The 15,552-nt window shown below is 42.2% G+C and overlaps 1 protein-coding gene across 1 annotated transcript; it reads right to left on the bottom strand.

The window, feature by feature from the left end:
* Positions 1 to 4,592: 4,592 nt before the first annotated feature.
* LOC141220983 (forkhead activin signal transducer 3-like) lies at positions 4,593 to 6,932 on the bottom strand. Its single transcript, XM_073666437.1, has 3 exons — positions 6,654 to 6,932; positions 6,198 to 6,302; positions 4,593 to 5,198 (listed from the first exon to the last, which is right to left on the bottom strand). Exons 1-3 carry the CDS (start codon positions 6,930 to 6,932, stop codon positions 4,593 to 4,595), a joined length of 990 nt encoding a protein of 329 aa, XP_073522538.1.
* Between the last annotated feature and the right edge of the window lie 8,620 nt (positions 6,933 to 15,552).

Here is a 15,552-nt window from a genome sequence, read left to right as displayed (position 1 = left end):
CGGGGGTGGCTCAACACTACTCTTTATACAAGTAGATTTATTTTTTTAATTAACTTTATATCCTTCTAACAGATATAATCACAGATAAATGTGGAAATTCTCGCTGATCCTTTGAGCTCTGCACTTTTGCAGCAATGATCGGGAACTTTTGCATCATATGCATCATTTTGCATATTAACTGATAATTTCTCTGCAGCTTCATCAAATCCTCTAATTTGTTGGATTTTTTACAAGTAATGTGGAATATTGAATTCTATATGACAATAGTAACACTAAAGCTGTGATTATTTTCATTAGTACATATTTTTATTTTTAGATAAAGAAAAATTTGAAAAAATTGCAAAAAAAAAATTATTTGTATCACCCTTTTCTGTTACTTTTGCACTTTTCCATCAATGGAGGGCCATGAATGTTTAATTTTTGTGCGACAAGAATCATTTTTGGGGGGATTTTAGTGGACGTGCATTTAACTTATGGATTATATAATTTTATATTTTGATAGATCGGATCCCTGTTTGACACAACAAAACCAAATATGTTTATTTTTTAATCTTTTTCATTTATTTTTAAATTGGGAAAAAGTGGGTCTGTTTCAAATTATTTTATATATTTTTTTTAGTATAAATAACTTTTTTCTCATTTTACACTGAATTCTTTAGTCCCCCTGGGGGGACTTGATCCTTGGATCGCTCATTCTATATACTGTATTATTTTAGCATTGCGGTAGATTGTAATAATCAGTCTCCTATGAAGCTATTAACTACCGATATAGAGGCAAAAGAATCTTTAGCCGACCCCCAGCCGCCATGGCAGAAATGCTGTTGTCATGATTGTCAGGATTGATGAAGCTTTTCTTTATTCCTTATTTTTTCTTTTGAAAGGAGGAACAAGTAATGGCCTTACTGACCTGGATGTAGAAGGAATGGACCATGATGACTAGGACACCACACTAGTACCGCCGGTTGTTGAAGTTTGGCATAATTGTGCCACGACTTGTATAAATGATGGATATTGTGGTTGGTGTGAGAACTTCTTGATTACTGTCTGTTGACAAATCCAATACTACAGAAGAAATATTTATAAACCAATAAGGAAATGTTGGGTTGTTGTTGAATCCCAGATGTTGAAGGACGCTGATGATAGATCGTAGGTAGAGCGTCCAATCTCAGCTTACTCCCGTCTGCAACACAGATGTAGCATCTTGCGGAAATGCAGAGAACAGATTCCATAACTCTCATTCGCTTTGACATTAAGAAGATTTTTGTATCTCATGAATGTCTGATTCTGGGTCCCACAGAAAATGTGCATGCACCAAAAATACATAAAACCCCCAATATTCAGAATAAATTGATATTTTTGGTGTTGACACCTGTAGAAAAAAATGCAACATTTTTGCCCATATTAACGTGTCTTGATAATAACTGATCGCTTAATTCTATATTAGCCCTCTGACATCAACAAACATTTTTAAACTCTAGTAGAATAAAAAAAAAGAAATTCAATACCTTATTTTCTGGCTCCCTCCAATCCAGATCATTAGCATTAAGAAAAATAAGTGCCGTATTTTTTGGACCATAAGACACACTTTTTTTCCCCAAAATTTTGGGGGGAAAAGGGGTTGCGTTTTATGGTCTGAATGTAGTCAAAATATAGATATTTTGGTGCTTACTGTGGTGGTGTCGGGCGGAGGTGGCAGCGCTGCGTTACACAGGAGAAAGTGGGCGGTCCCGGGCCAGATCACATGCTGCAGTGACAATACAAAAGAGGCAGGGCCAGGGGGACTGCACGCTGTGCTGTTCTGTGTTCTCTCGGCCCTGCCTCTTTTGTATAGTCACTGCAGCATGTGATCTGGCCCGGGACCGCCCACTTTCTCCTGTGTAACGCAGCGTAGTCCATTGATGGTGGCGCCGCTGATTTTGCTGTGTGTGATCCCTCTCCCTGCATAGCCGGATGGAGCTGTCATAGTGAATCCAACGGCGCTGTTATCAATTCACTATGGCAGTGTTAGACAGGAGTTATTGGGCCAGATCACGTGCTGCAGGCCCTGCCTCTTTTGTATCGTCACTGCAGCATGTGATGTGGTCCGGGACCGCCCACTAACTCTTGTCTACAGTCATGGCCAAAAGTATTGAGAATGACACCAAAATTATATTTTCACATGATCTGCTGGCCTCTGGTTTTTATTAGTGTTTGTCTGATGTTTATATCACATACAGAAATATAATTGCAATCATATTATGAGTACTAATAGGTTATATTGACAGTTAGAATGAGTTAATGCAGCAAGTCAATATTTGCAGTGTTGCCCCTTCTTCTTCAAGACCTCTGTAATTCTCCCTGGCATGCTCTCAATCAACTTTTGGACCAAATCCTGACTGATAGCAGTCCATTCTTGCATAATCAATGCTTGAATTTTGCCAGAATTTGTTGGTTTTTGTTTGTCCACCCGTCTCTTGATGATTGACAACAAGTTCTCAATGAGATTAAGATCTGGGGAGTTTCCAGGCCATGGACCCAAAATCTCTATGTTTTGTTCCATGAGCCATTTAGTTATCACCTTTGCTTTATGGCAAGGTGCTCCATCATGCTGGAAAAGGCATTGTTGGGCGCCAAACTGCTCTTGGACGGTTGGGAGAAGTTGCTCTTGGAGAACATTCTGGTACCATTCTTTATTCATGGCTGTGTTTTTAGGCAAGACTGTGAGTGAGCCGATTCCCTTGGCTGAGAAGCAACCCCACACATGAATGGTTTCAGGATGCTTTACAGTTGGCATGAGACAAGACTGGTGGTAGTGCTCACCTCTTCTTCTCCGAATAAGCTGTTTTCCAGATGTCCCAAACAATCGAAAAGGGGATTCATCAGAGAAAATGACTTTGCCCCAGTCCTCAGCAGTCCACTCCCTGTACCTTTTGCAGAATATCAGTCGGTCCCTGATGTTTTTTCTGGAGAGAAGTGGCTTCTTTGCTGCCCTCCTTGAAACCAGCCCTTGCTCAAAGAGTCTCTGCCTCACAGTGCGTGCAGAAGCACTCACACCAGCCTGCTGCCATTTCTGAGCAAGCTCGGCACTGCTGGTAGTCCGATCCCGCAGCTGAAACAGTTTTAAGATACGGTCCTGGCGCTTGCTGGTCTTTCTTGGGCGCCCTGGAGCCTTTTTGACAACAATGGAAGCTCTCTCCTTGAAGTTCTTGATGATGCGATAGATTGTTGACTGAGGTGCAATCTTTGTAGCTGCGATACTCTTCCCTGTTAGGCCATTTTTGTGCAGTGCAATGATGGCTGCACGTGTTTCTTTAGAGATAACCATGGTTAACTGAAGAGAAACAATGATACCAAGAACCAGCCTCCTTTTAAAGCGTCCAGTGATGTCATTCTTACTTAATCATGACTGATTGATTGCCAGCCCTGTCCTCATCAACACCCACACCTGTGTTAATGGATCAATCACTAAAACGATGTTAGCTGCTCCTTTTAAGGCAGGACTGCAATGATGTTGAAATGTGTTTTGGGGGTTAAAGTTCATTTTCTGGGCAAATATTGACTTTGCAAGTACAGTAATTGCTGTTAAGCTGATCACTCTTTGACATTCAGGAGTATATGCAAATTGCCATTACAAAAAATGAAGCAGTAAACTTTGGAAAAATTACTATTTGTCTCATTCTCAATACTTTTGGCCATGACTATAGTGAATTCATAACAGCGCCGTTGATCCCTGATGATCCTCTCCCTGCTGTGCGACCCCGCTCCCTCCAAACAAGAAACAGTGAGGCAAGCATTACCCTAGTTAAAGCACATACAGCAAAACACTACCACTGTGATGAACTATAACTCCTAGCATGCCATAGAAGCTGCAGGACATGCTGGGAGTTATAGTTCTCCTCAAGGAAACCACATGAAATAAATGTAGGGTGAACTATAACTCCCAACATGTGAACCATCAAACAATGAGGAGGGCACCATCCAATAAACGGGATCTACCTGCAGCATCTCATAAAGTAATAAGTATGAGAACAGAAAAAAAGAAGAGATGCAAACTAGCAGTGATCACCCAAATGGTCACAAAGTAACCAAATATTTATCAATAACAACAAAGATCTATAAAAATATATCAATTTATTGAATACAAATAGTTCCTGACACATATGCACAAAATAACAAACCGACAAACAAGTAAAACACCATTAAAAATAGTAGTGAGAAAACATCACTGTCTAAGGAGCCAGCTGGTACACTGAAAATGAAAATAATAAATAGTAAATAATGATACAGTGTATAATGTGTCCTCCCTTTTGCGTAATATCAAACGCACAGGTCCAATACAATATCTGTAATGGTCAATACTACACAGACCCAGCAGTGCATGTATTAAAGAGAAGAATAGCTAACACAAGGCATGTGGAATAAATCAAAAGCTGAAACAGCAAAATATAGCTTAGGGTGCCTACAGACTGGTTAAGGCAACCAATATCAAAAACAGGGAACCATGTCAGTGGAATGACAATGCATACATAAATACATAAATAGTCAAGTAGCACAATATCCTAACCACATAATGGGAGAAGTCGGAGAAGATTGAAGTGTCCTTGGTGGTCCCTTCATGGACCTTGGTGGGAAATATTCCCAGTGGGTGTCAAGTATCCAGGGTTTCCAAACACCGCTCTGTTGGGCGGGAAACCTAAAGGAGGGTGATTAAATTCCAGGGGCCGTGGGGGGAGGGGTAATTGTGGTCCTAGGCTGGGGAAGTTTTGGGAAGGAGGATTAGAATAAGATGTGAAGGGGGGATTAGAATAAGATGGTGATGGATAGTTATACTGGGGTATGGATGGGAAGTTGGGATAAAGTACAAGTGAGTGTACACTGAGAGGGGCAACTACACTGGGAGCAACACATCTTGAATAAGCTGTAGGAAGGTTCCACGGGATCAATGGAAAACAGGATGCGGGGTCTGGAGAAGAAGAGGTGGACGGAGCAGCAGCTTCCTGGTCTGGTCTGATGGACTCCGTGGTTTGAAGAGGATGAAGGTTGTAATCTAAAGTCCTGTAGGGATGTCCTTGAATTATGAAGGGAGCCAGGTCATGGGGATAGGTGTCCTGCTTGTTGATGGCAGTGTTGTGGAGTTTCATGGCCTCTGGAGGTATCCGAGTCACCTCCACTGTCCAGAAGTTCCCTTTGGCCTGAGGATTGTGTGGATCCTTCAGCACCTGAAATAAAGATGAAATAAATTCAGATGATGGTTCAAATAAAATTCTAATTTAGGAAATATAAAGTCACTACTATATATAGGAATCATAGAGAAGAAATGATTGACTTAACTTTGTATATGGGAAGGACGGCTATATGGGATATGCGGAGGGTTGCTCCAGAACGTGCATATAGATAGTCGCATAGAAGAGGTTCATACAATAGGTTTCCTCTTATTTTACTATGAGCCTCAGACTTTTATCATCTACATATTTAATGTAATTAATCTCTGAATCCATGTTGTGCCTTGTGTAGGGTGAAAGCTTGAATCGGGGGATGGGTGGATAATGATAGAAAATCTCACTAGAAATTAGGGAATAATCACCTCTGAGGTAGAAAAGTCTGGGAACTTTGAGGTGTTTTTATATGGGTCTTGGGGGGGTCATTTATCAACTATACTAGTATTGGGATATAGATTTTCAGAAATAAAGTGAGAATGTGATGCCTTCTAAAATAATGGCAAATTCTTTGAAAAACAACTAAAATTAAACAGATGAGATTTATGAGTTAGAAAAATGTTACTGAGGTTATAAATATTTAGTGAGATGAAGAGAAGTCCTGTCTCATTAGAGGAGACATACAGCGCTCGCTGTGTGTGAGGAGGATTATGGAGGAGAACCTGGAATCTACTAATGTTATTTTAGTAAAATTATTTTTGTATCAGAGTTGAAAAGTGTCCAGAAAGTGAGATCAGGTCTAAGAGATAATGGTAAAATACAACATTATTTTTATAACTTGTATTAAAAATCTGACACTTTTCAAGCTTAAATAGGACAACTAGATGTAAATGTATCTTACCCCGTGCACCATTTTGATAATTTTTTACTCTTTCCACTATTTCTACCTTCTCATAAACTGATGTATCTTATAATATAAAGAAATCTCCCCTGATATGTGGAAACCTAGCAATGTCCATTAGAAGAGAATCCCCCCAGTAAATGACCACACGGAGTCCTCACCTTTCTGAAGCCGTCGTTAGAGGACAGGTTGTGTCTGACGGAGTCTTTCCATCCTTTATATTCTCCATTGAAGACGGGGAAAAATTCACTGATCTTCTCTAAAATCTAAAAGCAAAAAAATAAACATTCAGTCCTGTAAATTTATTATTAACAGTGAACCGCTTTTTATGCTAAATTGGGAGTTCTCTCTTTCTATGGAGCGTTTATTAGAAGTGAAGTTTTTTATGGAGGTAAAGAACCAACAAAAAGATTTCAAGTCTTTTAACCTGGATGTTTGCGGCTGTAATAACATGTAATAGAATATTCACCCAAAATGTATATTAACAAAAATAATTGTTGGAAAAAATTAAATTTGTCCACTCCGTGTGATTAGAGCATTAAGAGATTTGTGGCCCCCTCCAGTTATTCTAAGTCTTTGTCCTACTAACCTATTCCTTTATAACATCGTTCTCTTACCTGCGACAGCTTCAGCTTCTTGTCTGGGACACATTGTATCACCAGCGCAATCATGGCCAAGTAAGAGTATGGAGGCTTGGGGTATCGCTGGTAATTCTTCTTCTTTTCCCCGGAGGTTTTCTCCTCCTGACTTGGTGTCATCATTGGGTCACGCTGTGCACTTGTATCCTCTCCTGGACGACCGTCCATCTTGGAGTCCATCTCTAGTATCTGCTCCATGCTAAACACGTCCGGTGTTGGCATATTGGTGGTTTCCCAAGGTTGGAGATTTGAGTTCATGTCTCACAGATGTCTTCACTGATGCCAATATTAGTTCTGATGTGACTCTGGGAAGGAGCCTTGATAAGTGCTGATCACCCCAGCTAAGACGTTGTTATGTTAATACCCCCAAAACAAGATGGAGCCCACTGCTGGTAACACCACAAATGTTATTGAAAGATCTAGATCCATAAAGACAATAGCTGTATGATCCATCTTTGGGTGTGATCCATCCATAAAATGCCTTTTGTCATGTATATATCATGTGTATATTGTGTATACCATGTGGCCCCTTGTTTGTTAACAATCAGCCGCATAAGTAATGCTGAGGCCAAGAAAGAAACAAAACAGCCCATAGGGACAACAGTTTGAGCCCTTCACTGAAGACCTTACATTTTGTGAGTTTTGCATAAATAAATGGTCACTTTTAGACCAAATTACCAATCATTTCTATTAAGATTATATTTTAATAAATCCATTAGAATATTCCACATTGATAATTATGGCTTTTCCCACTCCAACCCATTATTCCATGTATTTTGATGAATATATTTATAGGTTTTACACTTGTTAATGAGATAAAGAATAAAGTATAATTTATTGAGTTTTCCTCCTGCTTCCATCCATATTATTATTCAGGTGGCATTTGATTGTTAGTGGGTTTCCACAGTGGGGGAGTTTAGATACAGGATTACAATGTCTGGCATCTATGGGCTAACATATATGGTTTCAGTGTTTCAATTTTCTTTTTAAAGGTTTCATACTTTTCATATATAAATAAAGATCCCTCCTTTCATATATAAATCGGAAGTGCTGTTGTAGTTTATGATTTCTTCTTTTTCCTTATTTTGTAAGTTCCTTGTTCACACAGCATTAGACGTCTGTATCATTTAGCGGAGCCATTTACTCCTTTTTACCCAGTGAGGGAATAGACTCATTGGCCATGTGAATGGTTTCCCTGATCCCTCCAGTGGACTATTTGCTCTGGCTAATATCAGGGGGGAGATTGATCTTAGAGGCTGATCCCCTACAGCCCTCTATGGACGCTTGGGTTCATGAGGAGCATTTGTTTTGTCTTGTGGGCTCCTCATTTTCAAGAAAATGTTTAAATGTTTGTTCCTAGAATGCCGTGATACATTTTAGAACACTGTTATACTAACTTTCTAATGTTAATACCTTTTCCCGTATATAAGTAGAGGAGATCACAGCCGGTTAGTGATTATTGTTATTTATAAGGACACATTTTGATCATTGTTGTCGTTGGCTTAAACCCTGAGAAGTCCCTCACACACATCAGACAAAGGTTCTTTGCTGAATGATCATTCCTCTGTTGTGTGAATGCTGTTCATTGGTGATAGTAAACAATCGTCAGACCACATTGACCGTGTTGGACTATTATCGGCCAATGATGCAGCCAGTGGTCATCATCATCATCAGCCTGAAAAAAATCCATCATCGGAGATCTGTGTTTAGAATGATCGTCTGTTGGTCAGACATTGATGAAAACAAAGAGTCGGTCATTTCACCGAAAGAACAAACGATCGGTTTTTACAGTTGAAATTGTCCGCTTTGGCCTGTTTTTATCTTATGTGATGAAAAGCAGATATAATAGGAATCTTGAGTGACCCTAATGGCCCCATACACATTAGATTGCTGTCGGCTGTCTCTTATTCACAGGAACTCTAATTTGGCCACTTAATCCTGTGTTGTCTATGAGAAAGCCATCGACATTTCTGCAAATTATCTTCGGGAGAACAAACCAATCATCAGTCTAAAATCGGACAAGCCCGATAGATATCTTCCCACAGCAATCAGCGGCCATTGCCCCATACACATTAGTGTCGGTTGAACCTGTCGATATGGGCGAATTTGGTCTAATGTGTATAGGGGGCTTTAGTAAATGAGATATGCTTGCAAGTGTATCATTCATACCTGCTCTAAGCATTACAAGAACAAAGAGATAAGTTCATTTTACAATTTATAAACAATTCACTTTAAGAAAAGCAAATTTACAATTTGTAATTTTCAAATTTTTTTATTTTTTTTATTTTCAGATTGAGAATAAAAAGTTCTGTTCTTTAGGAAACATATAATAGAGAGTAATAAAATGTTGGATTTGGAATTTCCAGTAAATCCTCTCCAGCTGAAACACAAAACAAATTCCTTCTATTATTATTATTATTTTAAAAAATAATTATTTTAAAAAATTTGTTGGGAGATTTATAACAATCCTTGTATCATTTAGTTAGATTCATAAACAACGTGTACATGGAGAGTCTCTCGTTTATTGGCAGAGCGAAATTCTTCAAGACGTTGATAGGTGATTTTGCTTTACTCTTGAAGACATGAAGTGATAGGTAACTGTAATTTTTTAGAACACCGGCTTATCCTCTGTTTGCTGTTTACTCGAGTAGATGTCTTTCTTTTTTTAGCATTTTTATGTCCTTACTAAAGATTTGATCAAGGACAAATATGTGAAATCGTACTTATGCTTTGATCTCTGCACGTTTGCACCGGTGATTTCTTTGTAGCTTCACCTTAACCTCTGATTTCTCCACTTACAACAACTATGGAGTATTGAATTCTGTCAGACGATAGTAACAGTAAAGCTGTGATTATTTTCTGTGTAAGATCTCCCTGTCCGGCTCCGGTCGTCTTCTGCTCCGGTCGTCTTCTGCTCTGGCTGCTGTGTATTTACATCAGTTACAATGTGACTGACCCTAATCTCCCCCTATGAAGACCCCCTTGTTCCACTAATTTCTCACCGCAGGAGGCTCCATATTCCTGATCCCTCAGACTCTGCTGAGAATAGAAGACTTGTTGTCATGTAACACCTTCCCCACCCGATGTTTCTGCTCCCAGAAGATTTACATAGTATTACAAAGTGCAGGAATAAGTCACCAGCCATGTTTCCATCTTCCTATAAATCCCCCATTTCATATATATAAGAAAATACTTCCTCATAGATTGTTGGTACAGCGAATCTTAGAATGTGGGAAGCTGCGGGTCATATAGTCGATGTATTAAAGTATTACAAATCATGGCTGAAAGATCAGTAAAGATGTAATATTTTCCAATAAAATCCCTTATATGGTTTTATTTAATAAAAGTAAAATGTAGACCTCAGAAGTTGACGCTTTTTATTGACCACTGCAATGAACCAACCTCTGGAGAATCTTTATTTTCTCTCATATCATAATTAATATTGCGTCTGAGGAAGAATATCACTGTACATCCGGCACCCAAAAAAGTCTAAATGTCAGCAGCAGCAGGAAGAGGAGGTTGTGCTTTCATTCCTATAAAGAATATCAAAATTTTTGCTATCAAATTTTGTATTTGTATTTTTAATTGTGCACAGATGGATACGGAGATCAGATGACGGACAGCGTGTGCTTACTATCGTGTCCGTACTCCACTCCATGTGCACGGTCAGACAGGAGCTGTGCGGTGCCGGTCTACTGAACTGCACATTTCTCAGGGGTGTGATGAGTGATCCGTGGAGGAATCAAGACTAGTGTTGAGCCACCCCCGTAGTGTTCGAGTTCGGTTCGGTTCGTCGAACACCTTCGAACACCGTTAAAACCAATGGCAGGCAAACAAAAACACATAGAAACACATAGAAAACACCTTCAAAGGTGTCCAAAAGCTGACAAACTGCTCAGAAGACACAACTAACACATGGAAAAGTGACAAGTACATATAGTCATGAGAAAAGAAAAGAGGTGGAGGAGTAAAAGGAGGGGGAGACACAGATATAGGCATGTCATGCCCTTCTAAAATCCAAAAAGTGAGAAGCCGACACGTTCAGTCCGCTCCTGCCCGTGCCACCTCCGTGTCGCCGGGTTTGTGCCAGAGCCGCGGTGAACCCTGACGGCCAGCCCCCCTCTCCCAATACTGGTGCCTGTCCGCTGGTGGGTCGAGAGAGCCCCCCTGTGGTGGAGGCAGCTCTAAGCTTTTTAATTTAAATTGTCTCTCTAATTTGAATGAATACACTTTAAATCCATTTACAAGGATCTATTGGAGGGCAAGTCTCATGCCAGCAGCCGCGTAATTCCAGCTCCAGTAGCGTCCACTAAAGCTGCTGCAGTTAAAAAGCTTTTATAAGGATCGAGCTCGGCTGTCCACCGCAAGGCATCCTACTGCCAGTCCCAGCCCCTATGCCTTGGGGTGCCTCCTGATGCTCTTCACTGAGTATCCCGTGGTCCCGAAGCATTTCCTTTGAAAAAATTAAGTGTCCAAACTACAGGTGGTGTAGCTTGCTTAACAGCCGGGATAATCCGCTGACTAGCAGACACTGCTACTAGGCACAAAGTATTTTCTGGGCTAGATGCAGTTAAAAATTTGTAATTAGATACTCTCGTTGGATGCTGAGAAAGCATTCCATAGAGTCTCCTGGCACGCCATATATGATTCTCTTAAAAAGCTTGGGGTAGGGGTCTAGGGGACCCTTTTATAGCCAAAATCACGGCCCTGTATCGCAATACGTCACCTAGGCTGAAGATAAATGGAACTGTAGCACCCTGAGGGCTCGGTTGCTACAGAGGTATTGCACCTCACCCAGAGGTGTGATATCTCACTCTCAGGTAAGGATGGAGTGTGGATCAGGACCCGACACCTGCATGCATTACACCACATTGCCATGGGGCAGGGCGACCAATATGCCCCTGAGATGGGCACGACAGTCCTTGTCCCTGGCTGGAGTGGGGGGAGGGAACACTGAGGAAGGGGAACCCTGTAGTGCAGGAGCAGGGAGGAAGCAGTTCCTGGGTGCATTGAGAAGGGAGTATAAAAGGTGGGCACCATCTTAGTTCAGTGCAGAGAAGTCTGAGCAGAAGTGGCAGGGAGCAGGGGCTCTGCATGAGCTCTGCTCCGGAGGCGGGCCTAGTAACAGAGGCCCAGGCCTGGAAGAGGGAGAAGGAAGGAAGAGGAGCGGAGAAGGCTCCAGGAACGAGGAACGAAGGGATCCCAGGGGTGAGGACGGGCGAGTCGCCACCGCACGCCCGAATCCACCTGCATGGAGGGGTCAGGCCAAAGGGGGAAACCGGTCCCCGAAACTAGTGGAGGCAGGAAACGACTCTCAGCTAGAAACCGGAGGCTGTGACATTTTATGTGGCGCAGCCCCTCGCTACACCCGCTAGGAGGGCAGCACATAGGGTCAGGGAAACTGGCGCCATGTTTACCAAGAGGAGGCCCGAGGCAGCCGGACAGAAGGGTTAGTAAGAAAGGCCAGACAAAGGACACACAAAGGGGGTCCTGTGAAGCGCTCCAAAGTTATCTGGGAGTTGTCTGAGCCCCTCACCTGGTGAGCACAGTACGACGTGGGCAGCCGTTACCTGCAGACGTGGTCTGGATAATAAGAACTGTGAGTAAAGGCCCTGGACTGCATCACTGACTCCGTGTCGTTACTGCTGCTGCCCTGCACCATCACCCCCATCCTCCGCATACACTGCCCTGAGGCCATACTCCTCCCGTGGGGAGTTATGCTACGCTCTGCTGCACCCACAACACCAGCCTCAGCGGTCTGCCCTGCAGCGGCGGTTCACTCTGACCGCAATCCACGGGTGGCGTAGTCGGACATTTAAACATCAAAACCACATAAATAGTTCCGCCACTGGTTTGACCACCCTGAGCCACGGAACCGGGTCGCCGCCACGAAGACTACAACCACCAGCATCCACAAAAAAGGGTCCGGCTCCGGGTGTCCCAAGGCCCAGGGGGTGCATCAGAACATTTTCATCACCTTTCACAATCACCAATGGGACAAGGCAGGGATGTCCTCTGTCCCCTCTCTTATACATCCTAGTGACGGAGCACCTGCTCTCATCAATTCGCCATAACCCCAATATTAGGTGGATTGAGGTGGGAGGCACCGAGTACAAGTGCTCTCTATTTGCTGATGATGTCCTAGTATATATCACTCAATCACATATATCCATCCATGCTGTTATGGCTGAAATAGATCACTTTGTTACATGGTCAAATTTTAAAATCAATGCAGCGAAGTCTGAGGCCCTCGATGTCTCCCTCCCCAAATCCATATAGGATTCCATCCAGTCCAACTTTCCCTTTGCCTGGCCCTCACAGGGTATCAAATACTTAGGAATTCCTATTCATAGAGACCTCTCCCATCTATGTTATCTTAATTTTGGGCCCTTTATTGAACAACTCCATACAGACCACGGTTGGCAAGTTAGAACTGTAAGATTCACTACGTGAACCACTGGTGTTTTGTGGAAAAGCACATGTACACTGTGTTCCAAATTATTATGCAAAAAGTGTTTAGGAGTGATAAGGGAAGAATTTGTTTGTTTGTCAGTTAAACTCATTGATGGTGATGTGTGTCAGGGCTCTTTATATCACTGTAAGCAATTGCAGACACCTGTGCTAATTAGTTTGGCAGGTGTGTCCAATGAAAGGCAAGACTACTTAAGAAGGCTGTCTCACATTATTAAGCAGCCTACATTTTCTGCCAAAATGGGAAAGAAAAAGGATGTGTCGGCTGCTGAGAAGCAACAAATTGTGGAGTGTTTAGGTCAAGGCATGACTACAATCAACATTGTGCGATGATCAGGATGAAGTGTCTTGGCAATCAAGAAGTATGTAGCTGATTCACAGTACACACGTGTGCGTGCTGATAAGGGCAAATTGAGGACTCTTTCCTACAGGCAATTACGTCAGGTTAAAAGAGCAGCGGCAAAAAAGCCTTGTCATAGCAGCAGACAAGTTTTTGAAGCTGCTGGTGCCTCCAACGTCCCCCGAACAACAAGATGCAGGGTCTTTCAGAGGTTTTCAGCTGTGCATATGCCATCCTGTCGATCTCCTCTATCCACTTCACACAAGCAGAAACGGCTCCAGTGGGCCAAACATTACATGAAGACTGATTTCAAAACTGTTTTGTTCACGGATGAGTGCCGTGCAGCACTCGATGGTCCAGATGGATGGAGTGGAGGATGGCTGGTTGATGGACACCCCACGCAAACACGGCTACAGCGCCAACAAGGAAGAGGTGGAGTAATGTTTTGGGCTGGAATCATGGGGAGAGAGATTGTCGGCCCCTTTAGGATCCCTGAAGGCGCTAAAGATGAACTCCATAATGTATGTGGATTTTCTCAAACAGCACTTCCTGCCATGGTTCAAGAAGAAGAGCCATGTATTTCACAGCAAGATCATTTTTTTGCATGATAATGCACCATCTCATGCTGCACATAAAACATCTGCATCTCTGGCTGATATGGGCATAAAAGGGGACAAACTTATGGTGTGACCCCCATGCTCCCCTGACCTCTACCTCATTCAGAACCTCTGGAGCATCATCAAAAGGAGTGTCTATGATGGCGGGAGGCAGTTCACATCTAAGCAACAGCTCTGGGAGGGTATTCTGTCCTCATGCAAAACAATTGAAGCAGAAACCATCCAAAACCTGACAAATTCAATGGACGAGAGAGTTCAGAAGCTCCTTTCGAACAAGGGGTCCTATGTGAAAATGTAACATCACCTAGAATAAAGTTTTGAGTTGAAAACTGTTTGATTTCAGTTTCTAATAACCTGCTAATGCTTATAATTTCAAAAATGACCATTTTTTTGGTCTTTATTAAAATGAAAAGGTTGATCGAAAAGTTTGGGGGATCTAAGAGTGTGGCAACCCAGTAGTCATGATTACTTCGAATTCTGACAATATAAGGGTCATGTTGCAGGTAGTGCAGCAAGAAGGCACTTATGTGTCTTGCGCATCTCGGAGCCCCAAAATTATTTTCCGGGCTAGATGCAGCTAAAAATTATTTTTAATTTTAAATCTGGTGGAGCTTAGTATAGATGGCCTAATAGGATCAGTGCTGCACACTGCTACAAAGCCCAAATTATTTTCCAGTCAAGATACAGATAAACATGATTAGTAATTTGAAAGCTTAAAACGGTTGGTAGGGTGATTTTAACCAATCATCAAGCTTTTACTCTCCCCAGGATGACACAGGGGTAGAAAAGTCGTTTCGGATCCATGATTTGTTCATCTTTATGAACATGAGTCTGTCTACATTATCAGTGGAGAGCCGCGTGCGCTTATCTGTCAGCACACCACCAGCAGCGCTGAACACACGTTCAGACAGAACGCTGGCTGCGGGGCATGACAAGATCTCCAAGGCGTAAGTGGCTAGCTCCGGCCATTTATCCAGATTGGAAGCCCAAAAAGAGCAAGGGTCCAGTGACACAGTCATGGCTCCAATGTTTACTTGGAGATACTCCTGTACCATCGTCTCTAGGCGTTGACTATGTGTCAGACTTCTTGTCTCCTGTGGCCTTGCAAAGGATAGGCTAAAAAAGTGGTGAAATGATTGCGCAAAATTGATGTTACCAGCAGATACTGTGGTTCTGTTACGGTTTGAGTGCTGAACACTTGACGGTCCCACGGTTGGCAAGTTGGAACTGTGAGATTCACTACGTGCACCACTGGTGTTTTGTGGAAAAGCACATGTAAGATTCTGCAACAGTCTCTGCTGATACTCCTGCACGCGTGCATCCCTTTCTATGGCAGGAATAATTTCTGCAAATTTACTTTTGTACCGGGGATCTAACAGTGTGGCAACCCAGTAGTCAGGATTATTTCTAATTCTCACAATTCGAGGGTCATGTTGCAGGTAGTGCAGCA

The sequence above is a fragment of the Phyllobates terribilis genome, unplaced genomic scaffold (genome assembly GCF_046119375.1).
Source record: "Phyllobates terribilis strain yellow unplaced genomic scaffold, ASM4611937v1 Scaffold_305__1_contigs__length_2280687, whole genome shotgun sequence".
NCBI classification, from domain to species: domain Eukaryota; kingdom Metazoa; phylum Chordata; class Amphibia; order Anura; family Dendrobatidae; genus Phyllobates; species Phyllobates terribilis.
This window is presented reverse-complemented; position numbering and strand designations above follow the sequence as displayed.

Coding starts and splice junctions, on each gene's coding strand:
- LOC141220983 (XM_073666437.1), bottom strand. CDS start 6,932: ATGAACTCAAATCTCCAACCTTGGGAAACCACCAATATGCCAACACCG. Junction 6,303..6,653: donor AGAAGCTGAAGCTGTCGCAG/GTAAGAGAACGA, acceptor TTTTGCTTTTAG/ATTTTAGAGAAGATCAGTGA. Junction 5,199..6,197: donor CTAACGACGGCTTCAGAAAG/GTGAGGACTCCG, acceptor TCTTTATTTCAG/GTGCTGAAGGATCCACACAA.